Source organism: Leptonotus elevatus, chromosome 6 (assembly GCF_054856555.1).
Source record: "Leptonotus elevatus isolate MCC_2025b chromosome 6, RoL_Lele_1.0, whole genome shotgun sequence".
In the NCBI taxonomy this organism is placed as follows: Eukaryota; Metazoa; Chordata; class Actinopteri; order Syngnathiformes; family Syngnathidae; genus Leptonotus; species Leptonotus elevatus.
In genome coordinates this window covers 18,291,531-18,318,204 of record NC_141244.1, presented here as the reverse complement: position 1 = coordinate 18,318,204, position 26,674 = coordinate 18,291,531, and the positions used below count along the sequence as shown (strand labels likewise).

Sequence of the window (26,674 nt, the reverse complement as noted above, 5' to 3'; positions counted from 1 at the left end):
CTCCTCACAACTTAAAATCAAATGTGTGTGCGTGAATGTGCATGTTTTGTAAAGGGGCAGTGAGATACTGTTAATTATGGTAGATTCCACATTTCTTGACCGATTTCAATGGTTTGAATTTTAAACTGTTCAGCTCATTGAAATGTTACTTAAAATCAAATGTGTGTGCGTGAATGTGCATGTTTCTTAAAGGGGCAGTAACATAGTGTTGATTATGGTTAACTTCCACATTTCTTGACCCATTTCAATGGTTGAAAGTTTAAACTGTTCAGCTCATTGAAATGTTACTTAAAATCAAATGTGTGTGCGTGAATGTGCATGTTTCTTAAAGGGGCAGTAACATACTGTTGATTATGGTAGATTCCACATTTCTTGACCGATTTCAATGGTTTAAATTTTAAACTGTTCAGCTCATTGAAATGTTACTTAAAATAAAATGTGTGTGCGTGAATGTGCATGTTTCTTAAAGGGGCAGTAACATACTGTTGATTATGGTTAACTTTTACATTTCTTGAGCGATTTCAATGGTTGAAATTTTAAACTGTTCAGCTCATTGAAATGTTACTTAAAATCAAATGTGTGTGCGTGAATGTGCATGTTTCTTAAAGGGACAGTAAGATACTTTATTTGATCTTGATTATGGTTAACTTGCACATTTCTTGAGCGATTTTAATGGTTGAAAGTTTAAACTGTTCGGCTCATTGAAAAGAGTTAGCAGGCCCATTCAAAATTTCCGCGGGAATTTTTCTAGTTCTTAATCTTATTTTTTAATCTTCCACAGTTTTTTCCGCAAGAATGCAGCCCGTACCGTACATCGCACCGGGACAAATGAAGTATCAAACGATGCGGCTCGATCTGACTCGATGCGGCATTATTTTTCTAAGAATTCCCACTTACCATGGCGATGCTATTCCCAAAAAACTCCCAAATAAAAGTCCCATAGGAATGAATGGGAAAAGGAAAGACAAAATCACACATCAAGCACCTTTTTCAAAGAGACGCTGCGCGCGCATACGTTAACCGATTGATATGAAAATTAGCTCATTTTGTTGGAATTTTTGTCATCTTTAACTCAGTGTCAAAAAAAAAATTAAGGAATGAAAGCTCTTCCCCCTGTGCGGGTTCAAAGACAGTGAGTGTAATCGCCACTCTGATACCCAATTAAGGCTTCAGTGACGGGAACCAAAAAATCTATTTCCAAAAGTTTCACTTCAACTCGTCACCATGGCCACAATCTTTGCTCACTAGACATCAAATTCGCACATTTTGTAGCCACAAGCCTCTGCTTTCTGAAGAACTAAGTTTTATTTGGCTAAGGTGTCATTTAGTACCTTTATTTTCACTTTAAGCGAGGAGAAGTCGCACATTTTTGATCTCTTTTCAATGTTAATTTCGCCGTTTTTTCCCTCTTCATTTTCGATCAATCATAAGTTTTCAACCTGCTCTCATTTGGTCATTTTTCATCCGATTAAAAAACTGAGAACATGCTCGCGTTCCCCAAACCCTTGCCGTTCTAACGAGCCATTTCTGGAATCTGCATCTTCAACCGTTAAGTCGCGAGAGGCTTTTGTTTGAGGTGAGCGTAATCCTATACAAATCAATGGAGTGTTGGTGCGTGACGTCTCCTCACAACTTAAAATCTAATGTGTGTGCGTGAATGTGCATGTTTTGTAAAGGGGCAGTGAGATACTGTTAATTATGGTAGATTCCACATTTCTTGACCGATTTCAATGGTTTGAATTTTAAACTGTTCAGCTCATTGAAATGTTACTTAAAATCAAATGTGTGTGCGTGAATGTGCATGTTTCTTAAAGGGGCAGTAACATACTGTTGATTTTGGTTAACTTGCACATTTCTTGACCGATTTCAATGGTTTAAATTTTAAACTGTTCAGCTCATTGAAATGTTGGTTAAAATCAAATGTGTGTGCGTGAATGTGCATATTTCTTAAAGGGACAGTAAGATACTTTATTTGATCTTGATTATGGTTAACTTGCACATTTCTTGAGCGATTTCAATGGTTGAAAGTTTAAACTGTTCAGCTCATTGAAAAGAGTTAGCAGGCCCATTCAAAATTTCCGCGGGAATTTTTCTAGTTTTTCTTATTTTTTAATCTTCCGCGTTTTTTTCTGCTAAAATGCGGCCCGTACCGTAGATCGCACCGGGACAAATGAGGTATCAAACGATGCGGCTCGATCTGACTCGGTGCGCTATTATTTTCATAAGAATTCCCAGTTACCATGGCGACGCTATTCCCAAAAAACTCCCAAATAAAGTCCCATAGGAATGAATGGGAAAAGGAAAGACAAAATCACACATCAAGCACCTTTTTCAAAGAGACGCTGCGCGCGCATACGTTAACCGATTGATATGAAAATTAGCTCATTTTGTTGGAATTTTTGTCATCTTTAACTCAGTGTCAAAAAAAAAATTAAGGAATGAAAGCTCTTCCCCCTGTGCGGGTTCAAAGACAGTGAGTGTAATCGCCACTCTGATACCCAATTAAGGCTTCAGTGACGGGAACCAAAAAATCTATTTCCAAAAGTTTCACTTCAACTCGTCACCATGGCCACAATCTTTGCTCACTAGACATCAAATTCGCACATTTTGTAGCCACAAGCCTCTGCTTTCTGAAGAACTAAGTTTTATTTGGCTAAGGTTTCATTTAGTACCTTTATTTTCACTTTAAGCGAGGAGAAGTCGCACATTTTTGATCTCTTTTCAATGTAATTTTCGCCCTTTTTCCCTCTTCATTTTCGATCAATCATAAGTTTTCAACCTGCTCTCATTTGGTCATTTTTCATCCGATTAAAAAACTGAGAACATGCTCGCGTTCCCCAAACCCTTGCCGTTCTAACGAGCCATTTCTGGAATCTGCATCTTCAACCGTTAAGTCGCGAGAGGCTTTTGTTTGAGGTGAGCGTAATCCTATACAAATCAATGGAGTGTTGGTGCGTGACGTCTCCTCACAACTTAAAATCAAATGTGTGTGCGTGAATGTGCATGTTTTGTAAAGGGGCAGTAAGATACTTGATTGTGTTGAACTTCCACATTTCTTGACCGATTTCAATGGTTGAAATTTTAAACTGTTCAGCTCATTGAAATGTTACTTAAAATCAAATGTGTGTGCGTGAATGTGCATGTTTCTTAAAGGGGCAGTAACATACTGTTGATTATTGTTAACTTCCACATTTCTTGACCGATTTCAATGGTTGAAAGTTTAAACTGTTCAGCTCATTGAAAAGAGTTAGCAGGCCCATTCAAAATTTCCGCGGGAATTTTTCTAGTTATGGGCCTGCTAAGCGGAGCAAGCAGCAGCGAAGCTGCTGCTTGCGGAGCAAGCAGGCACATATTACTATCCACCCTAGAAAAGGGTTTATTATTTTTTTTCTTTTTTATTCTTCCACCGACTTTTCCGCAAAAATGCGGCCCGAACCGTAGATCGCACCGGGACAAAAGAGGTATCAAACGATGCGGCTCGCTCTGACTCGCTGCGCTATTATTTTTATAAGAATTCCCAGTTACCATGGCGACGCTATTCCCAAAAAACTCCCAAATAAAGTCCCATAGGAATGAATGGGAATCCGAAAGAGATCAACTCCAATCAAGCACCTTTTTCAAAGACACGCTGCGCGCGCATACATTAACCGACCGATATGAAAAATAGCTCATTTTGTTGGAATTTTTGTCATCTTTAGCTCAGTGTCAAAAAAAAATTTAAGGAATGAAAGCTCTCCCCCCTGTGCGGGTTCAAAGACAGTGAGCAAAGGGGTAAAAGTCGCCTTTCTTGCATCAGTTAGAGCGTGACTAATTAAGGTCTGAGTGGTGGGAACCAAAAAATATATTTCCAAAAGTTTCACTTCAACTCGTCACCATGGCCACAATCTTTGCTCACTAGACATCAAATTCGCACATTTTGTAGCCACAAGCCTCTGCTTTCTGAAGAACTAAGTTTTATTTGGCTACGGTGTCATTTAGTACCTTTATTTTCACTTTAAGCGAGGAGAAGTCGCACATTTTTGATCTCTTTTCAATGTAATTTTCGCCGTTTTTGCCTCTTCATTTTCGATCAATCATAAGTTTTCAACCTGCTCTCATTTGGTCATTTTTCATCCGATTAAAAAACTGAGAACATGCTCGCGTTCCCCAAACCCTTGCCGTTCTAACGAGCCATTTCTGGAATCTGCATCTTCAACCGTTAAGTCGCGAGAGGCTTTTGTTTGAGGTGAGCGTAATCCTATACAAATCAATGGAGTGTTGGTGCGTGACGTCTCCTCACAACTTAAAATCAAATGTGTGTGCGTGAATGTGCATGTTTTGTAAAGGGGCTGTGAGATACTGTTAATTATGGTAGATTCCACATTTCTTGACCGATTTCAATGGTTTGAATTTTAAACTGTTCAGCTCATTGAAATGTTACTTAAAATCAAATGTGTGTGCGTGAATGTGCATGTTTCTTAAAGGGGCAGTAACATAGTGTTGATTATGGTTAACTTCCACATTTCTTGACCCATTTCAATGGTTGAAAGTTTAAACTGTTCAGCTCATTGAAATGTTACTTAAAATCAAATGTGTGTGCGTGAATGTGCATGTTTCTTAAAGGGGCAGTAATACTTTTAGTAGATTATGGTTAACTTCCACATTTCTTGAGCGATTTCAATGGTTGAAAGTTTAAACTGTTCAGCTCATTGAAAAGAGTTAGCAGGCCCATTCAAAATTTCCGCGGGAATTTTTCTAGTTATTTTTCTTATTTTTTAATCTTCCGCGTTTTTTTCTGCTAAAATGCGGCCCGTACCGTAGATCGCACCGGGACAAATGAGGTATCAAACGATGCGGCTCGATCTGACTCGGTGCGCTATTATTTTTATAAGAATTCCCAGTTACCATGGCGACGCTATTCCCAAAAAACTCCCAAATAAAAGTCCCATAGGAATGAATGGGAAAAGGAAAGACAAAATCACACATCAAGCACCTTTTTCAAAGAGACGCTGCGCGCGCATACGTTAACCGATTGATATGAAAATTAGCTCATTTTGTTGGAATTTTTGTCATCTTTAACTCAGTGTCAAAAAAAAAATTAAGGAATGAAAGCTCTTCCCCCTGTGCGGGTTCAAAGACAGTGAGTGTAATCGCCACTCTGATACCCAATTAAGGCTTCAGTGACGGGAACCAAAAAATATATTTCCAAAAGTTTCACTTCAACTCGTCACCATGGCCACAATCTTTGCTCACTAGACATCAAATTCGCACATTTTGTAGCCACAAGCCTCTGCTTTCTGAAGAACTAATTTTTATTTGGCTAAGGTGTCATTTAGTACCTTTATTTTCACTTTAAGCGAGGAGAAGTCGCACATTTTTGATCTCTTTTCAATGTAATTTTCGCCGTTTTTCCCTCTTCATTTTCGATCAATCATAAGTTTTCAACCTGCTCTCATTTGGTCATTTTTCATCCGATTAAAAAACTGAGAACATGCTCGCGTTCCCCAAACCCTTGCCGTTCTAACGAGCCATGTCTGGAATCTGCATCTTCAACCGTTAAGTCGCGAGAGGCTTTTGTTTGAGGTGAGCGTAATCCTATACAAATCAATGGAGTGTTGGTGCGTGACGTCTCCTCACAACTTAAAAAAATCAAATGTGTGTGCGTGAATGTGCATGTTTTATAAAGGGGCAGTGAGATACTGTTAATTATGGTAGATTCCACATTTCTTGACCGATTTCAATGGTTTGAATTTTAAACTGTTCAGCTCATTGAAATGTTACTTAAAATCAAATGTGTGTGCGTGAATGTGCATGTTTCTTAAAGGGGCAGTAAGATACTTTATTTGATCTTGATTATGGTTAACTTCCACATTTCTTGAGCGATTTCAATGGTTGAAATTTTAAACTGTTCATCTCATTGAAATGTTAGTTACAGTAAGATACTTTATTTGATCTTGATTATGGTTAACTTGCACATTTCTTGAGCGATTTCAATGGTTTAAAATTTAAACTGTTCAACTCATTGAAATGTTAGTTAAAATCAAATGTGTGTGCGTGAATGTGCATGTTTCTTAAAGGGGCAGTAATACTTTTAGTTGATTATAACTTCCACATTTCTTGAGCGATTTCAACGGTTGAAATTTTAAACTGTTCAGCTCATTGAAAAGAGTTGCAAGAGTTAGCAGGCCCATTCAAAATTTCCGCGGGAATTTTTCTAGTTTTTATATTATCTTCCAGCGACTTTTCCGCAAAAATAGGGCCCGAACCGTAGATCGCACCGGGACAAAAGAGGTATCAAACGATGCGGCTCGATCTGACTCGCTGCGCTATTATTTTTATAAGAATTCCCAGTTACCATGGCGACGCTATTCCCAAAAAACTCCCAAAAAAAGTCCCATAGGAATGAATGGGAATCCGAAAGAGATCAACTCCAATCAAGCACCTTTTTCAAAGACACGCTGCGCGCGCATACGTTAACCGACCGATATGAAAATTAGCTCATTTTGTTGGAATTTTTGTCATCTTTAGCTCAGTGTCAAAAAAAATATTAAGGAATGAAAGCTCTTCCCCCTGTGCGGGTTCAAAGACAGTGAGTGTAATCGCCACTCTGATATGCAATTAAGGCTTCAGTGACGGGAACCAAAAAAATCTATTTCCAAAAGTTTCACTTCAACTCGTCACCATGGCCACAATCTTTGCTCACTAGACATCAAATTCACACATTTTGTAGCCACAAGCCTCTGCTTTCTGAAAAACTAAGTTTTATTTGGCTAAGGTGTCAATTAGTACCTTTATTTTCACTTTAAGCGAGGAGAAGTCGGACTTTGGCGCCTATCTCCTCCATGTTAATTTCGCTGTTTTTTCCCTCTTCATTTTCGATCAATCATAAGTTTTCAACCTGCTCTCATTTGGTCATTTTTCATCCGATTAAAAAACTGAGAACATGCTCGCGTTCCCCAAACCCTTGCCGTTCTAACGAGCTATTTCTGGAATCTGCATCTTCAACCGTTAAGTCGCGAGAGGCTTTTGTTTGAGGTGAGCGTAATCCTATACAAATCAATGGAGTGTTGGTGCGTGACGTCTCCTCACAACTTAAAATCAAATGTGTGTGCGTGAATGTGCATGTTTTGTAAAGGGGCAGTGAGATACTGTTAATTATGGTAGATTCCACATTTCTTGACCGATTTCAATGGTTTGAATTTTAAACTGTTCAGCTCATTGAAATGTTACTTAAAATCAAATGTGTGTGCGTGAATGTGCATGTTTCTTAAAGGGGCAGTAACATATTGTTGATTATGGTTAACTTTTACATTTCTTGAGCGATTTCAATGGTTTAAATTTTAAACTGTTCAGCTCATTGAAATGTTGGTTAAAATCAAATGTGAGTGCGTGAATGTGCATGTTTCTTAAAGGGGCAGTAATACTTTTAGTAGATTATGGTTAACTTCCACATTTCTTGAGCGATTTCAATGGTTGAAAGTTTAAACTGTTCAGCTCATTGAAAAGAGTTAGCAGGCCCATTCAAAATTTCCGCGGGAATTTTCTAGTTATGGGCCTGCTAAGCGGAGCAAGCAGCAGCGAAGCTGCTGCTTGCGGAGCAAGCAGGCACATATTACTATCCTAGAAAAGGGGTTTATTTTTTTTATTCTTAATCTTATTTTTTAATCTTCCACAGTTTTTTCCGCAAGAATGCAGCCCGTACCGTACATCGCACCGGGACAAATGAAGTATCAAACGATGCGGCTCGATCTGACTCGATGCGGCATTATTTTTCTAAGAATTCCCACTTACCATGGCGATGCTATTCCCAAAAAACTCCCAAATAAAAGTCCCATAGGAATGAATGGGAAAAGGAAAGACAAAATCACACATCAAGCACCTTTTTCAAAGAGACGCTGCGCGCGCATACGTTAACCGATTGATATGAAAATTAGCTCATTTTGTTGGAATTTTTGTCATCTTTAACTCAGTGTCAAAAAAAAAATTAAGGAATGAAAGCTCTTCCCCCTGTGCGGGTTCAAAGACAGTGAGTGTAATCGCCACTCTGATACCCAATTAAGGCTTCAGTGACGGGAACCAAAAAATCTATTTCCAAAAGTTTCACTTCAACTCGTCACCATGGCCACAATCTTTGCTCACTAGACATCAAATTCGCACATTTTGTAGCCACAAGCCTCTGCTTTCTGAAGAACTAAGTTTTATTTGGCTAAGGTGTCATTTAGTACCTTTATTTTCACTTTAAGCGAGGAGAAGTCGCACATTTTTGATCTCTTTTCAATGTTAATTTCGCCGTTTTTTCCCTCTTCATTTTCGATCAATCATAAGTTTTCAACCTGCTCTCATTTGGTCATTTTTCATCCGATTAAAAAACTGAGAACATGCTCGCGTTCCCCAAACCCTTGCCGTTCTAACGAGCCATTTCTGGAATCTGCATCTTCAACCGTTAAGTCGCGAGAGGCTTTTGTTTGAGGTGAGCGTAATCCTATACAAATCAATGGAGTGTTGGTGCGTGACGTCTCCTCACAACTTAAAATCTAATGTGTGTGCGTGAATGTGCATGTTTTGTAAAGGGGCAGTGAGATACTGTTAATTATGGTAGATTCCACATTTCTTGACCGATTTCAATGGTTTGAATTTTAAACTGTTCAGCTCATTGAAATGTTACTTAAAATCAAATGTGTGTGCGTGAATGTGCATGTTTCTTAAAGGGGCAGTAACATACTGTTGATTTTGGTTAACTTGCACATTTCTTGACCGATTTCAATGGTTTAAATTTTAAACTGTTCAGCTCATTGAAATGTTGGTTAAAATCAAATGTGTGTGCGTGAATGTGCATATTTCTTAAAGGGACAGTAAGATACTTTATTTGATCTTGATTATGGTTAACTTGCACATTTCTTGAGCGATTTCAATGGTTGAAAGTTTAAACTGTTCAGCTCATTGAAAAGAGTTAGCAGGCCCATTCAAAATTTCCGCGGGAATTTTTCTAGTTATTATGGGCCTGCTAAGCGGAGCAAGCAGCAGCGAAGCTGCTGCTTGCGGAGCAAGCAGGCACATATTACTATCCACCCTAGAAAAGGGTTTATTATTTTTCTTCCATATATTATCTTCCACCGACTTTTCCGCAAAAATGCGGCCCGAACCGTACATCGCACCGGGACAAAAGAGGTATCAAACGATGCGGCTCGCTCTGACTCGCTGCGCTATTATTTTTCTAAGAATTCCCAGTTACCATGGCGACGCTATTCCCAAAAAACTCCCAAATAAAGTCCCATAGGAATGAATGGGAATCCGAAAGAGATCAACTCCAATCAAGCCCCTTTTTCAAAGACACGCTGCGCGCGCATACGTTAACCGACCGTTATGAATTTTAGCTCATTTTGTTGGAATTTTTGTCATCTTTAGCTCAGTGTCAAAAAAAAATTTAAGGAATGAAAGCTCTCCCCCCTGTGCGGGTTCAAAGACAGTGAGTGAAATATCCTTTATCCCATGTGTGTGTATTGCATGAGCTAGAGCGGACCAATTAAGAAACAGAGTGAAGACAGAGAAAAAAATTGATTTCAAGTTTCACTTCAACTCGTCACCATGGCCACAATCTTTGCTCACTAGACATCAAATTCGCACATTTTGTAGCCACAAGCCTCTGCTTTCTGAAAAACTAACTTTTATTTGGCTAAGGTGTCATTTAGTACCTTTATTTTCACTTTAAGCGAGGAGAAGTCGCACATTTTTGATCTCTTTTCAATGTAATTTTCGCCGTTTTTGCCTCTTCATTTTCGATCAATCATAAGTTTTCAACCTGCTCTCATTTGGTCATTTTTCATCCGATTAAAAAACTGAGAACATGCTCGCGTTCCCCAAACCCTTGCCGTTCTAACGAGCCATTTCTGGAATCTGCATCTTCAACCGTTAAGTCGCGAGAGGCTTTTGTTTGAGGTGAGCGTAATCCTATACAAATCAATGGAGTGTTGGTGCGTGACGTCTCCTCACAACTTAAAATCAAATGTGTGTGCGTGAATGTGCATGTTTTGTAAAGGGGCAGTGAGATACTGTTAATTATGGTAGATTCCACATTTCTTGACCGATTTCAATGGTTTGAATTTTAAACTGTTCAGCTCATTGAAATGTTACTTAAAATCAAATGTGTGTGCGTGAATGTGCATGTTTCTTAAAGGGGCAGTAACATAGTGTTGATTATGGTTAACTTCCACATTTCTTGACCCATTTCAATGGTTGAAAGTTTAAACTGTTCAGCTCATTGAAATGTTGGTTAAAATAAATTGTGTGTGCGTGAATGTGCATATTTCTTAAAGGGACAGTAAGATACTTTATTTGATCTTGATTATGGTTAACTTGCACATTTCTTGAGCGATTTCAATGGTTGAATTTTTAAACTGTTCAGCTCATTGAAATGTTAGTTAAAATCAAATGTATGCGCGTGAATGTGCATGTTTCTTAAAGGGGCAGTAATACTTTTAGTAGATTATGGTTAACTTGCACATTTCTTGAGCGATTTCAACGGTTGAAATTTTAAACTGTTCAGCTCATTGAAAAGAGTTGCAAGAGTTAGCAGGCCCATTCAAAATTTCCGCGGGAATTTTTCTAGTTATGGGCCTGCTAAGCGGAGCAAGCAGCAGCGAAGCTGCTGCTTGCGGAGCAAGCAGGCACATATTACTATCCACCCTAGAAAAGGGTTTATTATTTTTTTTCTTTTTTATTCTTCCACCGACTTTTCCGCAAAAATGCGGCCCGAACCGTAGATCGCACCGGGACAAAAGAGGTATCAAACGATGCGGCTCGCTCTGACTCGCTGCGCTATTATTTTTATAAGAATTCCCAGTTACCATGGCGACGCTATTCCCAAAAAACTCCCAAATAAAGTCCCATAGGAATGAATGGGAATCCGAAAGAGATCAACTCCAATCAAGCACCTTTTTCAAAGACACGCTGCGCGCGCATACATTAACCGACCGATATGAAAAATAGCTCATTTTGTTGGAATTTTTGTCATCTTTAGCTCAGTGTCAAAAAAAAATTTAAGGAATGAAAGCTCTCCCCCCTGTGCGGGTTCAAAGACAGTGAGCAAAGGGGTAAAAGTCGCCTTTCTTGCATCAGTTAGAGCGTGACTAATTAAGGTCTGAGTGGTGGGAACCAAAAAATATATTTCCAAAAGTTTCACTTCAACTCGTCACCATGGCCACAATCTTTGCTCACTAGACATCAAATTCGCACATTTTGTAGCCACAAGCCTCTGCTTTCTGAAGAACTAAGTTTTATTTGGCTACGGTGTCATTTAGTACCTTTATTTTCACTTTAAGCGAGGAGAAGTCGCACATTTTTGATCTCTTTTCAATGTAATTTTCGCCGTTTTTGCCTCTTCATTTTCGATCAATCATAAGTTTTCAACCTGCTCTCATTTGGTCATTTTTCATCCGATTAAAAAACTGAGAACATGCTCGCGTTCCCCAAACCCTTGCCGTTCTAACGAGCCATTTCTGGAATCTGCATCTTCAACCGTTAAGTCGCGAGAGGCTTTTGTTTGAGGTGAGCGTAATCCTATACAAATCAATGGAGTGTTGGTGCGTGACGTCTCCTCACAACTTAAAATCAAATGTGTGTGCGTGAATGTGCATGTTTTGTAAAGGGGCTGTGAGATACTGTTAATTATGGTAGATTCCACATTTCTTGACCGATTTCAATGGTTTGAATTTTAAACTGTTCAGCTCATTGAAATGTTACTTAAAATCAAATGTGTGTGCGTGAATGTGCATGTTTCTTAAAGGGGCAGTAACATAGTGTTGATTATGGTTAACTTCCACATTTCTTGACCCATTTCAATGGTTGAAAGTTTAAACTGTTCAGCTCATTGAAATGTTACTTAAAATCAAATGTGTGTGCGTGAATGTGCATGTTTCTTAAAGGGGCAGTAATACTTTTAGTAGATTATGGTTAACTTCCACATTTCTTGAGCGATTTCAATGGTTGAAAGTTTAAACTGTTCAGCTCATTGAAAAGAGTTAGCAGGCCCATTCAAAATTTCCGCGGGAATTTTTCTAGTTATTTTTCTTATTTTTTAATCTTCCGCGTTTTTTTCTGCTAAAATGCGGCCCGTACCGTAGATCGCACCGGGACAAATGAGGTATCAAACGATGCGGCTCGATCTGACTCGGTGCGCTATTATTTTTATAAGAATTCCCAGTTACCATGGCGACGCTATTCCCAAAAAACTCCCAAATAAAAGTCCCATAGGAATGAATGGGAAAAGGAAAGACAAAATCACACATCAAGCACCTTTTTCAAAGAGACGCTGCGCGCGCATACGTTAACCGATTGATATGAAAATTAGCTCATTTTGTTGGAATTTTTGTCATCTTTAACTCAGTGTCAAAAAAAAAATTAAGGAATGAAAGCTCTTCCCCCTGTGCGGGTTCAAAGACAGTGAGTGTAATCGCCACTCTGATACCCAATTAAGGCTTCAGTGACGGGAACCAAAAAATATATTTCCAAAAGTTTCACTTCAACTCGTCACCATGGCCACAATCTTTGCTCACTAGACATCAAATTCGCACATTTTGTAGCCACAAGCCTCTGCTTTCTGAAGAACTAATTTTTATTTGGCTAAGGTGTCATTTAGTACCTTTATTTTCACTTTAAGCGAGGAGAAGTCGCACATTTTTGATCTCTTTTCAATGTAATTTTCGCCGTTTTTCCCTCTTCATTTTCGATCAATCATAAGTTTTCAACCTGCTCTCATTTGGTCATTTTTCATCCGATTAAAAAACTGAGAACATGCTCGCGTTCCCCAAACCCTTGCCGTTCTAACGAGCCATGTCTGGAATCTGCATCTTCAACCGTTAAGTCGCGAGAGGCTTTTGTTTGAGGTGAGCGTAATCCTATACAAATCAATGGAGTGTTGGTGCGTGACGTCTCCTCACAACTTAAAAAAATCAAATGTGTGTGCGTGAATGTGCATGTTTTATAAAGGGGCAGTGAGATACTGTTAATTATGGTAGATTCCACATTTCTTGACCGATTTCAATGGTTTGAATTTTAAACTGTTCAGCTCATTGAAATGTTACTTAAAATCAAATGTGTGTGCGTGAATGTGCATGTTTCTTAAAGGGGCAGTAAGATACTTTATTTGATCTTGATTATGGTTAACTTCCACATTTCTTGAGCGATTTCAATGGTTGAAATTTTAAACTGTTCATCTCATTGAAATGTTAGTTACAGTAAGATACTTTATTTGATCTTGATTATGGTTAACTTGCACATTTCTTGAGCGATTTCAATGGTTTAAAATTTAAACTGTTCAACTCATTGAAATGTTAGTTAAAATCAAATGTGTGTGCGTGAATGTGCATGTTTCTTAAAGGGGCAGTAATACTTTTAGTTGATTATAACTTCCACATTTCTTGAGCGATTTCAACGGTTGAAATTTTAAACTGTTCAGCTCATTGAAAAGAGTTGCAAGAGTTAGCAGGCCCATTCAAAATTTCCGCGGGAATTTTTCTAGTTTTTATATTATCTTCCAGCGACTTTTCCGCAAAAATAGGGCCCGAACCGTAGATCGCACCGGGACAAAAGAGGTATCAAACGATGCGGCTCGATCTGACTCGCTGCGCTATTATTTTTATAAGAATTCCCAGTTACCATGGCGACGCTATTCCCAAAAAACTCCCAAAAAAAGTCCCATAGGAATGAATGGGAATCCGAAAGAGATCAACTCCAATCAAGCACCTTTTTCAAAGACACGCTGCGCGCGCATACGTTAACCGACCGATATGAAAATTAGCTCATTTTGTTGGAATTTTTGTCATCTTTAGCTCAGTGTCAAAAAAAATATTAAGGAATGAAAGCTCTTCCCCCTGTGCGGGTTCAAAGACAGTGAGTGTAATCGCCACTCTGATATGCAATTAAGGCTTCAGTGACGGGAACCAAAAAAATCTATTTCCAAAAGTTTCACTTCAACTCGTCACCATGGCCACAATCTTTGCTCACTAGACATCAAATTCACACATTTTGTAGCCACAAGCCTCTGCTTTCTGAAAAACTAAGTTTTATTTGGCTAAGGTGTCAATTAGTACCTTTATTTTCACTTTAAGCGAGGAGAAGTCGGACTTTGGCGCCTATCTCCTCCATGTTAATTTCGCTGTTTTTTCCCTCTTCATTTTCGATCAATCATAAGTTTTCAACCTGCTCTCATTTGGTCATTTTTCATCCGATTAAAAAACTGAGAACATGCTCGCGTTCCCCAAACCCTTGCCGTTCTAACGAGCTATTTCTGGAATCTGCATCTTCAACCGTTAAGTCGCGAGAGGCTTTTGTTTGAGGTGAGCGTAATCCTATACAAATCAATGGAGTGTTGGTGCGTGACGTCTCCTCACAACTTAAAATCAAATGTGTGTGCGTGAATGTGCATGTTTTGTAAAGGGGCAGTGAGATACTGTTAATTATGGTAGATTCCACATTTCTTGACCGATTTCAATGGTTTGAATTTTAAACTGTTCAGCTCATTGAAATGTTACTTAAAATCAAATGTGTGTGCGTGAATGTGCATGTTTCTTAAAGGGGCAGTAACATATTGTTGATTATGGTTAACTTTTACATTTCTTGAGCGATTTCAATGGTTTAAATTTTAAACTGTTCAGCTCATTGAAATGTTGGTTAAAATCAAATGTGAGTGCGTGAATGTGCATGTTTCTTAAAGGGGCAGTAATACTTTTAGTAGATTATGGTTAACTTCCACATTTCTTGAGCGATTTCAATGGTTGAAAGTTTAAACTGTTCAGCTCATTGAAAAGAGTTAGCAGGCCCATTCAAAATTTCCGCGGGAATTTTCTAGTTATTTTTATATTATCTTCCACCGACTTTTCCGCAAAAATAGGGCCCGAACCGTAGATCGCACCGGGACAAAAGAGGTATCAAACGATGCGGCTCGATCTGACTCGCTGCGCTATTAGTTTTATAAGAATTCCCAGTTACCATGGCGACGCTATTCCCAAAAAACTCCCAAATAAAGTCCCATAGGAATGAATGGGAATCCGAAAGAGATCAACTCCAATCAAGCACCTTTTTCAAAGAGACGCTGCGCGTGCATACGTTAACCGATTGATATGAATTTTAGCTCATTTTGTTGGAATTTTTCCCATCTTTAGCTCAGTGTCAAAAAACAAATTAAGGAATGAAAGCTCTTCCCCCTGTGCGGGTTCAAAGACAGTGAGTGTAATCGCCACTCTGATACCCAATTAAGCTTTCAGTGACGGGAACCAAAAAATCTATTTCCAAAAGTTTCACTTCAACTTGTCACCATGGCCACAATCTTTGCTCACTAGACATCAAATTCGCACATTTTGTAGCCACAAGCCTCTGCTTTCTGAAGAACTAAGTTTTATTTGGCTAAGGTGTCATTTAGTACCTTTATTTTCACTTTAAGCGAGGAGAAGTCGCACATTTTTGATCTCTTTTCAATGTAATTTTCGCCGTTTTTCCCTCTTCATTTTCGATCAATCATAAGTTTTCAACCTGCTCTCATTTGGTCATTTTTCATCCGATTAAAAAACTGAGAACATGCTCGCGTTCCCCAAACCCTTGCCGTTCTAACGAGCCATTTCTGGAATCTGCATCTTCAACCGTTAAGTCGCGAGAGGCTTTTGTTTGAGGTGAGCGTAATCCTATACAAATCAATGGAGTGTTGGTGCGTGACGTCTCCTCACAACTTAAAATCAAATGTGTGTGCGTGAATGTGCATGTTTTGTAAAGGGGCAGTGAGATACTGTTAATTATGGTAGATTCCACATTTCTTGACCGATTTCAATGGTTTGAATTTTAAACTGTTCAGCTCATTGAAATGTTACTTAAAATCAAATGTGTGTGCGTGAATGTGCATGTTTTGTAAAGGGGCAGTAAGATACTTTTAGTTGATGTTGATTATGGTGAACTTCCACATTTCTTGACTGATTTCAATGGTTTAAATTTTAAACTGTTCAGCTCATTGAAATGTTACTTAAAATCAAATGTGTGTGCGTGAATGTGCATGTTTCTTAAAGGGGCAGTAATACTTTTAGTAGATTATGGTTAACTTCCACATTTCTTGAGCGATTTCAATGGTTGAAAGTTTAAACTGTTCAGCTCATTGAAAAGAGTTAGCAGGCCCATTCAAAATTTCCGCGGGAATTTTTCTAGTTATTTTTTATTATTCCACGACTTTTCCGCAAAAATGCGGCCCGAACCGTAGATCGCACCGGGACAAATGAGGTATCAAACGATGCGGCTCGCTCTGACTCGCTGCGCTATTATTTTTATAAGAATTCCCAGTTACCATGGCGACGCTATTCCCAAAAAACTCCCCCAAAAAATCCCATAGGAATGAATGGGAATCCGAAAGAGATCAACTCCAATCAAGCCCCTTTTTCAAAGACACGCTGCGCGCGCATACGTTAACCGACCGATATGAATTTTAGCTCATTTTGTTGGAATTTTTGTCATCTTTAGCTCAGTGTCAAAAAAAAATTTAAGGAATGAAAGCTCTCCCCCCTGTGCGGGTTCAAAGACAGTGAGTGAAATATCCTTTATCCCATGTGTGTGTATTGCATGAGCTAGAGCGGACCAATTAAGAAACAGAGTGAAGACAGAGAAAAAAATTGATTTCAAGTTTCACTTCAACTCGTCACCATGGCCACAATCTTTGCTCACTAGACATCAAATTCGCACATTTTGTAGCCACAAGCCTCTGCTTTCTGAAGAACTAAGTTTTATTTGGCTAAGGTTTCATTTAGTACCTTTATTTTCACTTTAAGCGAGGAGAAGTCGCACATTTTTGATCTCTTTTCAATGTAATTTTCGCCCTTTTTCCCTCTTCATTTTCGATCAATCATAAGTTTTCAACCTGCTCTCATTTGGTCATTTTTCATCCGATTAAAAAACTGAGAACATGCTCGCGTTCCCCAAACCCTTGCCGTTCTAACGAGCCATTTCTGGAATCTGCATCTTCAACCGTTAAGTCGCGAGAGGCTTTTGTTTGAGGTGAGCGTAATCCTATACAAATCAATGGAGTGTTGGTGCGTGACGTCTCCTCACAACTTAAAATCAAATGTGTGTGCGTGAATGTGCATGTTTTGTAAAGGGGCAGTGAGATACTGTTAATTATGGTAGATTCCACATTTCTTGACCGATTTCAATGGTTTGAATTTTAAACTGTTCAGCTCATTGAAATGTTACTTAAAATCAAATGTGTGTGCGTGAATGTGCATGTTTCTTAAAGGGGCAGTAACATACTGTTGATTTTGGTTAACTTCCACATTTCTTGACCGATTTCAATGGTTGAAAGTTTAAACTGTTCAGCTCATTGAAAAGAGTTAGCAGGCCCATTCAAAATTTCCGCGGGAATTTTTCTAGTTCTGGTTAATATCTAAATAAATACAGTATACTTAAATCACATTTAAAATCAACCCCAAAGACTGATGGTTTTTATTTATTTATTTTTTTTATTCATTGCCAAAGACAAGTTAGTTAGTTTGGTAAATATAAAATGACAAATCTAAAATATTCTTTGTATTTTAGTTTGAGTTATATATTTTATTAACTAACTAATTAACTAGCACGTGACGTTTGCACACATCTGATTATCTGATTGTGTGAAGCCGCAACAGCTGTTTAAACAAATAGCAGTGATGTAACAGAAGCAGAATGTCATCAGTAAGTGAAGTAATTTTCGGAGTGGACAAAGCTGCAATGGCTGCGTGATGGCTTAATGGGAGGCGAAACGCAGGTCGTAAGTTAGAAAAAGTCACATTTAGCACCTGAAATTCAACGGCAAGGAACTTTGTGTCCAAGGCAAATGTCACACATCAAATGATCTAAAAGCGCAGTCGCAAGTTCCGTCCAAATGAATGCCGAAGATGTCCTGTGTGAAAAGCACTTGTGTTGTTAGCGCCTGTTAGCCGCTAGCCTGAAAAATGATTGGAAAAACGGACGCCGCTCGTCGCCGGCCAAGAGAACAAGATTATTTTCCAAGAAGAATCAAGGTCGTCTCCTCCGAGGAACGCTTTCACGTTCTTCCACATGATGACAACACCACCTGGAGCTCAGCTTGTCTACCTGCAACCCCCCCTGAACTCCGACCCCCCCTCCTCCCCACTCCCTCCAGAACTCCAAAACAACAAGTCATTCAAGTCGTCTTTGTCAGCGTTCAAGAATCTCCCGTGCGGTTTGGAGCCTTTCTCTAATGAAGCACAATTAAGAAGAAGTGAAGCTAATGAAAAATGCAAACCCGCCGAGTTGATGACTCCCCCTTAATAGAAACCATATGCCTCCCCTAGTAAAAGTCTCCTTTTGTTGACACGGAGTGAATTAGCTCCTCTGCGAGTGTGAGATTCTGCCAGCCGCGATGTTCGTCAATCACGTGCGCGTAAATCAGCGAAACGAGGCGCTGAGTGGTCGCCAATGTGTTTATTGCGCACCAACACATCAAAAAGACCACGTGACACATTGTGTTACGCGCTTAAGAGATATAAACAACGAAACAATGGTGGCCAATCACAACGAGGGAGGCTGCAAGTAAATAATGGCGAGTGCCAGATGAGATTGCGATCAATAGTTCCTTTCACACTGCGCTTTTGTACGAACATGGAATGGACGTGTTGATTTCTGTTTCTGACGTAAAATTCAGGGTGGCCTCTCACAATCTTAAAAATATTCAAATCAAAGAAAAACTTAATGTGCCTTAGCAAGTTCCCTGAATGCTATTGCTTGTGCAGCAGTGTGAAGTTATGTGATTCTGCCCCGCCCCCCCCAAGCATCCTTTAAACTGTTTAATGACACCCCAGTTGTCATTTATTTATAGTTTTTTGTAAAACTAACCACAAACCAAAAACAATGACACACATTGTATACTTAAATACGAGACATATTTCAAATAAAAAATATCGCTAGCGCTAATGCTAAAGTCAATGCAAACTCCCATTGACGTGCTAACGGGAAATTAGCTTCGACCTCTGAGAGTGATATTCCTTCAAATAACAAATATTCACACACAAATGCTAAAGGAACACAGACACAGGTACCATAACAATAACTCAAAGGCACATATTCTTCCCAATCTATGAAAACCGAGTTATATTAAGCTCAATTGCAACTTTCTTCTTCTACTCTACTCCTTTCTCACTGTAAGTGTGTACTGCGTGCTTGCATGGCACCACACTGCCCCTAAGAGGCCAGCGCAAGCACAGCAGGAACATTACATATTTATTTATTTAATTGATTACTATTATTTTGCTATACTCTTTTTTTACTTTGCTGCTATTTTAGTTTGTGCTTGTTCTTTCAATTTATATTTAGTTGAGTTTACAAGAATTTAAGGAATTCCAACACACCATAGATTTCCACAGTGATGATGCAGTCCCGACATATCACCAATCAATGGACAACAACTGGCCCCACAAATCTGATGTCAACACGGCATCGCCTCGAGGTGATGTCTGACGTGACATTCCCACAATGTTTTTACCAGACGTCTTAACTTATTTTTCTGTGGCGAGAATGAAGAAAGGTGAGGTGGGGGGGGGGGGGGGGGGGGGGTGGAGGAACAAAAGTCTCCCTTTCGTTCCCTGAGAGCCTAACAGGGTCGTCGTGCCGCTCTGGCTCTCTTGGGTTGACGGCGTGTGATGAAATCCAGATGCTGTTGGAGCGAGCACCGGGACAACAAGACGAAAAGCGAGGAGAGCGGGGAGAGGAGATGAGCTTGTGATGGATTGAGGTCAGGATCGAGTTGGGAGCCGCGTTTCCTGACCTCGCCCCCCCCCCCCCCTTCCTCTTTGACTCATCTTCATCTGCTGCGTCAGCTGGCCCTTTGTGTGGTGGATTCTGGTGGCCAATCAGTCACCCCGTTTCTGCAAAATTGATGTATTAGACAATTTAGACAAGTAGCCCTTCTGTTTTGTCACAGGTCAAATTAACCCATTGTAAAGTTTTTAAAAAATGGAGAGGAAAAAAAAAAGAAAAAAAAATTTGGGGGTAATTTGCTAGACTCATTTTTGTTCTTTTCATTATATATTTATAATTATTTAAATGTATTAAAAACCAATACATGCTCTATTAACCCTGTTATATGTTACGGGTCAAATTGTCTTAATTTTATGATTTGTTTTTTTAATTTAGCAATTAATTGGGGCGAGATTAAAAAACACTATGTTAAACATTTTATTGGGATTACAAGACCAATTTTTTCCTTACATTTATCATATATTTCTTAATTATTTTGTTATGTTATTTGACACCCCCTCCCCCCATTTTTTTATGTTTAATAATGAACCCTAATTTTTGTTATTTTCTCCTTTTTATTTTATTTATTTGTATGTATTTATGCTTGCATGCTCTGTTAATCGTGCTGTTATATTTGAGTTCAAATAGACCTATTTTGAAATTGGAAAAATGTAAAATACAACGATATAAACTTGTTCTCCTGGCCTACTTTTTATTTTATTTTATTTTTTACTTTTTTACTGTGTATATGTTTGGCTATTTTTGGAATTATGCACACCAATTTAATATATGTTAACATTGTGTTTTGTCACAGGCTCAAATTTAATTGAAATTAAAAGAATCAACAACAAAATTGTTGGAGCATTCTTTTTTTAAATAAAACTTTTTTCTGTTCTTTTTATTTTCATTTGTTTGAAAATAATTTTTTATTCTTTTTTTTTTTTTTTTTTTAAATAATTGTGAAAATGTTTGCTATTTCCCTGGCATGTGCAGAACCATGTGGGCCGCGCACAGCATGGACTTCCTTCTTCTCTGCTTCCTGCTCAGCCTGGCCTACTCTCTCAACCCGAGAGACCCCAATGTGTGCAACCTGTGGGAGAGGTGAGGCCCGCTCGGCTGAAACGAACCAACGCACCATCGCTGCTACTGTTGCTGTCATGACGTGAATGCACACTTTCTCATACTGCATGTGACGTGATGGAGAGGACGGAGGAGCAAGGTTCAGCACTTAGAATGTTATATCACTTTCTCTGGATCTTTAGCTCCTTGTTTGGTGAATTCCAAGCCAAGAAATCAAGAGACAGTACAGTGAACCAATGAAAAGGTTATTCAGCGATACAGTATAGAGAGACAATATAAAAAGAAAATTTTAGGCGAGGTAGCTTTATTTAAATAGCACACAAGGTGACTCAATGTGCTTCACATAATTATAAGTACAACAGTTAAAAACATTTACACTCAATAGTTAAAGACATTTAAAAGCAAAGTAAAGGTAGAAAAAGTAGCTTACAATGAGAACAACATTTTCGAAAACATGATTTGCTACAATAATCCAAAAATATTTATAGAGTATTTGTCACTCTCAGTTGAAACTGACATATGAAAGAAAAGCAAATTATACATTTAAACATCAATATAATCCAAAACATATCATCGCGAAATGCTAACATATAATGGAAAACGTCATAGACAGGTTAATGAACGTTAGCATAAAAGTCATTTTCACCGTGTAAACAACTGACAGTACAACAGTACTCACAGGAATATATATTTTTCGGTTATGGATATGTATTATTATTGCTCTTTAAAATGGTAATTACGGCACACCTTTTGTCTTCTTCAAGCTAAGCAATATGTACTTACATTCGAAAATGATGCGCTATAGCTAGTGTTAGTTCAAAATACTAATTTTATGCTATGACTGCAAGGCCTAGTTACAATTAGTGGCTCTGGATAAATAGTGTGGCTGTTAAAATCCGTCAAAAATCTGCTGCCGCGTCTGTAAAAATAATGACATGCTGTGATTAGCTTGTTAACCTCAATGCTAATATTATGCTACTAACATGAGGACGATTTTTTTTTTATACGTGGCTCTAGATAAAGCTATGCGTTCATCCACATGGTCAGTAGTATCTGTTAAAAAAAAAAATCAACAAAAGTCTGTTCCAAGCTAACCAATCGACTTCTGCAAAACAATGCTGTGCTATTGTTAGCTCAAAATGGGGTAATTTCATGCTGCTTATATGAGGCAAAGTTACTCTTCGATTTGCATGCTAGGCTATCTTAGCATCTTGATTATTTTTGTTTAATTTCCATGTGTCACAAAATTCAGTTTACCAAGGATGAACTCTGACCTGATTCATTTTGTGTTTTGTTGCATTTGTCCAGCTTCACCACCTCCGTCAAGGAGTCCTACTCGCATCCTTACGACCACGTGACCGAGGAGCCCTGCTCGGACCCTCGGAACAACTACAGATGCCCGCGACACAGGTGAAAAGGGCATCTAATGACAGTGGACATGATCATTAACCAGCATGACGATTCCCTGATCCCGCTCTGTTGATGTTTCTACGACCAGGATCACCTACAAGACAGCCTACAGGCAGGCCGTGAAGACGGACTATCGCAAACGCTACCAGTGCTGCCCAGGCTACTACGAGAGCCGCGACAAATGTGTTCGTAAGTCAAAATTCATTTTGTCTTCAGAAGGGAATGCTGTTCACTATTCACGGTCTCGCGTACTGTACCACGGATTTTTAAATCATACATATGTTAATGTTTTTTTCTGTGAGATTTTTCATTATATCATGGGATTTTGCAATGAACATTTTTTCCTCACAGTTTGTAAGGAAAAAAATTGAGACTGTCTACTGCAAAATTGAACTGACTTACACAACTGCACTTCTACAGTGAAGTAAACATTGTTAGCTAGCTTAATATAGCCCACCCACCATCGCTAGTTAGAACAAATTGTCATCTCTCCACAGGTGACCACTACTGGCGCACTTTCAATTGCTTTATTGAACAAATGCTAACAAAACAAACACGTAACAAGAATGCTAGCTGCACGACTCAAGTGACGCTCAGAGGCACTCGACGCAGACTGGCTAACAGTTAACCACTTAACAGCCCGCTGCTATCCTGAGCCGATAACAGACAACTTTGTACTTTTTTTCTTTTTTTTCTGGAGACTCTGTACTCTCATTTGTTGACTCGCGTGTTACTCAACATCCCCAGCCCCACCTTTTAAAGCCGCACACATTTAAAGTCACAGATACTACATTGCTGAACAAAAAGATGATCTGTGTAGCTAAAATGGTGAAAAGTAAAAAAAAAAAAAAAAAAGGTTTATGCTTGGAATATTTTGACAAACGTTATTTCTTTATTGTATTAAGACACAGGGGAACTGTCTCAAATTGGGAAGAAAAATGAGCAATTTGTCTCTTTTTAATATGTTTTAAAATGAATACTTCTCTTTTTTTATACTATAGCCAGTCTAAATAGTGGTAGACAAAACTGTTATTGGAGAATTCAAAGGTTATTTTTTTCTTTTCTTTTTTAACGAAAGCTTTCCTGACACATGAAGCTCTGTTAGCGTTTCTTGTGCGCCGTCAACATAAAGCACTTTGTCCAAAATTGAGGGTTTAGATTCCATGTGGCTGGTGGCTGTTTGTACTGGCTGCAGCCGTGTCGCGAAAAGACCCAATAACATTCCCATCAAGGAACTTTCGCTTCAGATTTCAGTTGACTTGAAGGATTTCTCCAGATTTTCCACCCTGTGACCTCAATTAAGCATTTTTATGTGAAAATAATGCCATGCCTCCTTTCTGTATTTTTTGGTGTAATTTAAAAAAGTACTTGCTTGGTGGAGATGTTAATAACTGATTGTAATCTTGTTTCCAACAACTCAAGTAAATTGACAGCCCCCCTCCACCCCCACTGTCTCTATATTAGCCATTTTTAGCCAACTAGCATAAGTCATTTTGTACAATATCAATAAGAAAAAATTCAGCTGTGCTTGCTAAAATTTGTGCTGTTTCTTCAGTCATTGTAGAAGGTTGAACGGAGGCAACTGGACTCTTTTTGATTATCCATTTTTGTGTGTTTTTTCTTGGTTTCTGAAAACATTTTTTAAAAATGGCTTAGGCTATGAGGCTAACAATATTTTATAATGATCAGAACAGGAGGACTTCTGTTATTAAATATAAATAATATTTTTAAATTACAAATATATGAATGTATTGACTTCCAACAAATACGACATTGACAAAAAAATTACAAGTACTATATAGACAACTATACCTTCTGCAAAACAACTTTAAAATGCACTATTTATTTTTTGCAGATTTTCTGCACTTGACTTATAAAGATCAAAAAGATAAATTCAATAATACAAGATCATTCAATAGTAATAATAGTCAAGAGAAAATACAAAGTAATTGAGTCATTGAAAAAGTATGAAAGGATATTTTTTTTATTTTTTGTAAGTAGCTCTGCTTGTGATTATACTTCACATGGCCTCCTGCTGATTCCTGTGGTGACTTTTATAAATAGAGCGCAACAGAACGATCAAGATGGGCCAAGGAAATAGTACCTTTAGTCACTGGAACCCTCACATAGCACGACTTGTATAATTAAAACATCTCTGGTCAGGACATTCAAAAGGCACCTTCTTTCCAAACCAGAGCTTTCTTTCTTTGACCAGCCAATAAACATATCATTATGCATAACGACACGCTGTGTTCATGTGATGACAAGTTGTGATACATTTGCTCCTACATTGTCATTATTTGCCTCCGTCTGTCTTTCATCTCGCCAGCTCGCTGCACCAAGGAGTGCGTTCACGGCCGCTGCCTGGCTCCGGACCGCTGTCAGTGCGAGGGAGGCTGGCGAGGCGACGATTGTTCCAGTGGTATGGAAACTTAAAAAATAATAATAATAATAATCTCTCTCCTTTAATCCTAACTACTAATATGAGTGACACCATACGCAAACATTCAACATTAATAAACAGTGCAAACGCAACAAGGAGCGACGTCAACTGCGTCAGTCAAAGCGGCTCGAGGCCATTACAAACACCAGACTTTCCTCCAATGGAAACAGTAAAGTGAAGTATTGCATCCCGGAAAGAAGTCCTCTTAGACATGTGTAACTCCTCATGAACATTAATGATAAATAATTATAAACTAGGAATTATTAATTGCTTGCAAGTGTGTTGATGTTCTAACAGGGGACCTAACAGTGATCCCTGGTGGACACCATTACGGAATAGCCTACTTATAACAATCCCTAAGTAATAAATGGTAACATCTTATTTTGAAATTAAGGAATATGCCAAGTAGCGATAATGCCAGGGGCCATTGCAAAATAAAAGCATTAGCCTAGCATTAGCGTGGTTTCTATAATTCTCAAATAAATAACACAAACTATTGGACAGCCATATGTTGCAATGTATTAGAGTAATTGCTGTATCTCAATACAGTTCAAATTAGAGCCGAATGGTTTCAGGAAATAATTGAATTGCAATTTGTTGCCCTCCAATTTTACGATTGGGCTTTAAAATGTACTTTTTAGTTTACCTGCTGTTTTTTCTCTGACACTAATAATGGATCATGTAAACAGGACCAACTGGCCAACCGGTTAGCATTCGAGATGTCATGTGTTTGTACAATGGTTTCTGGCCTTCCTGCGTGGCGTTTGCATATTCTCTCTCTGCTTGTGCGGATTTTCTCCAAGTACTCTGGTTTCCTCCCACATTCCAAAATAAGCATGTTGGTGAATTAAAGGCGCTAATTTGTCCTTAAGTGTTAATGTGAGTATGAATGCTTGTTTTTTTCTTAAAATATGCACAGGCAGGATCTTTAAAGCTGTCATATCATATAAATATATTTGTACTGAAATAAATTTCTTGTAAATGTTTCACCTTTTCATAATGTGCTACTTTAAAAGCAGAGCAATAAGTAAATTCTAAGCCAGCGATAGCTTCCATTAGTCTGGCCTTATTGTCAATCATGTTATGATTTACACATTTTATCATGTTGTGGTAATGTCACAAATATAAATCCTCTTTAAAACATCAAAATGATGGCTGATATTATCGAAATATCAAAGGTTCTAGAAGTGATCCCTGTGGGATGCCTCTCAACAAGGCTCTATGTAAATTGTGATTTTAAGCAGCTTTTGTACTCTGTAACATTCAAAAACAAGTTGTAAAAGTGCTTCTCTATTTTTTTTTCTACACTCATGCGTAATTAAGACACACACATTTTTGGTTCTGGACGTCACCAAAACACGACGGAGTTGTTTTTCTTTAATCAAGAGTGAAAGCAGAGCGCTTCATATCATTGGCCTGCGTGGCTATTTTCCACAGCCTGCTTCATTTGGGTCAAAAGTACGCCGCTTCATTATTGTTGTCCCCTGTGCAGCAGAGAGAGGGAATTAGCTTTAACGGGTAGCAGGTTGCTGTCTTGACGGTGAGGAAACGGAAAAAATTAGCCCACAACGTTCTCATTTTCACAGTTTCTCCATCTCGCCTTTTGCTCCCTGTGTACCCTTTCCCCTTCATTTTTGAAACCTCTTTTTTGTGTCCTTCCTTTTTGTCAGCCCTCCTTTTTCTGCTTTGGAGAAACAGTCTGAGTGTGGAGTTATCGAAGTGTGTGAAATTGGAGGAGAGAGGGCTTTTTGAGGTTTGCAAGTAAGCTAAATAGGATGAAGAGGGATGGAAAATGATGGGGGATGGTGGTGCAAGAAAACTTGTATTGGACAGTGTGGAGATCCTGCCTTGCGGCCTCGTGCATAAAATAATACCTGATCTAATGTTAGGAAACGACTAATGGTTTTGTACTCGGTGGTCATCTCTCCAATGCACATTCACACACACGAGTCGCAATTAAAATCTCTTCAGGAACAACATAGAAAAGTTAGCGTAGCGTAG

At 38.6% G+C, this 26,674-nt stretch overlaps 1 protein-coding gene across 1 annotated transcript in view; it reads left to right on the top strand.

Annotated features, from left to right (window-relative positions):
- The window catches only part of pear1 (platelet endothelial aggregation receptor 1), a 72,635-nt gene that overhangs the window by 30,854 nt on the left and 15,107 nt on the right, over window positions 1-26,674 (top strand). Inside the window, exons 2-5 of the mRNA XM_086077905.1 lie at window positions 20,734-20,841; window positions 22,129-22,230; window positions 22,319-22,419; window positions 24,560-24,652. Of these exons, the coding sequence (XP_085934031.1) occupies window positions 20,738-20,841; window positions 22,129-22,230; window positions 22,319-22,419; window positions 24,560-24,652 (400 nt within the window). The 5' untranslated portion in view covers window positions 20,734-20,737. The remainder of the gene's footprint in view (window positions 1-20,733; window positions 20,842-22,128; window positions 22,231-22,318; window positions 22,420-24,559; window positions 24,653-26,674) is intronic.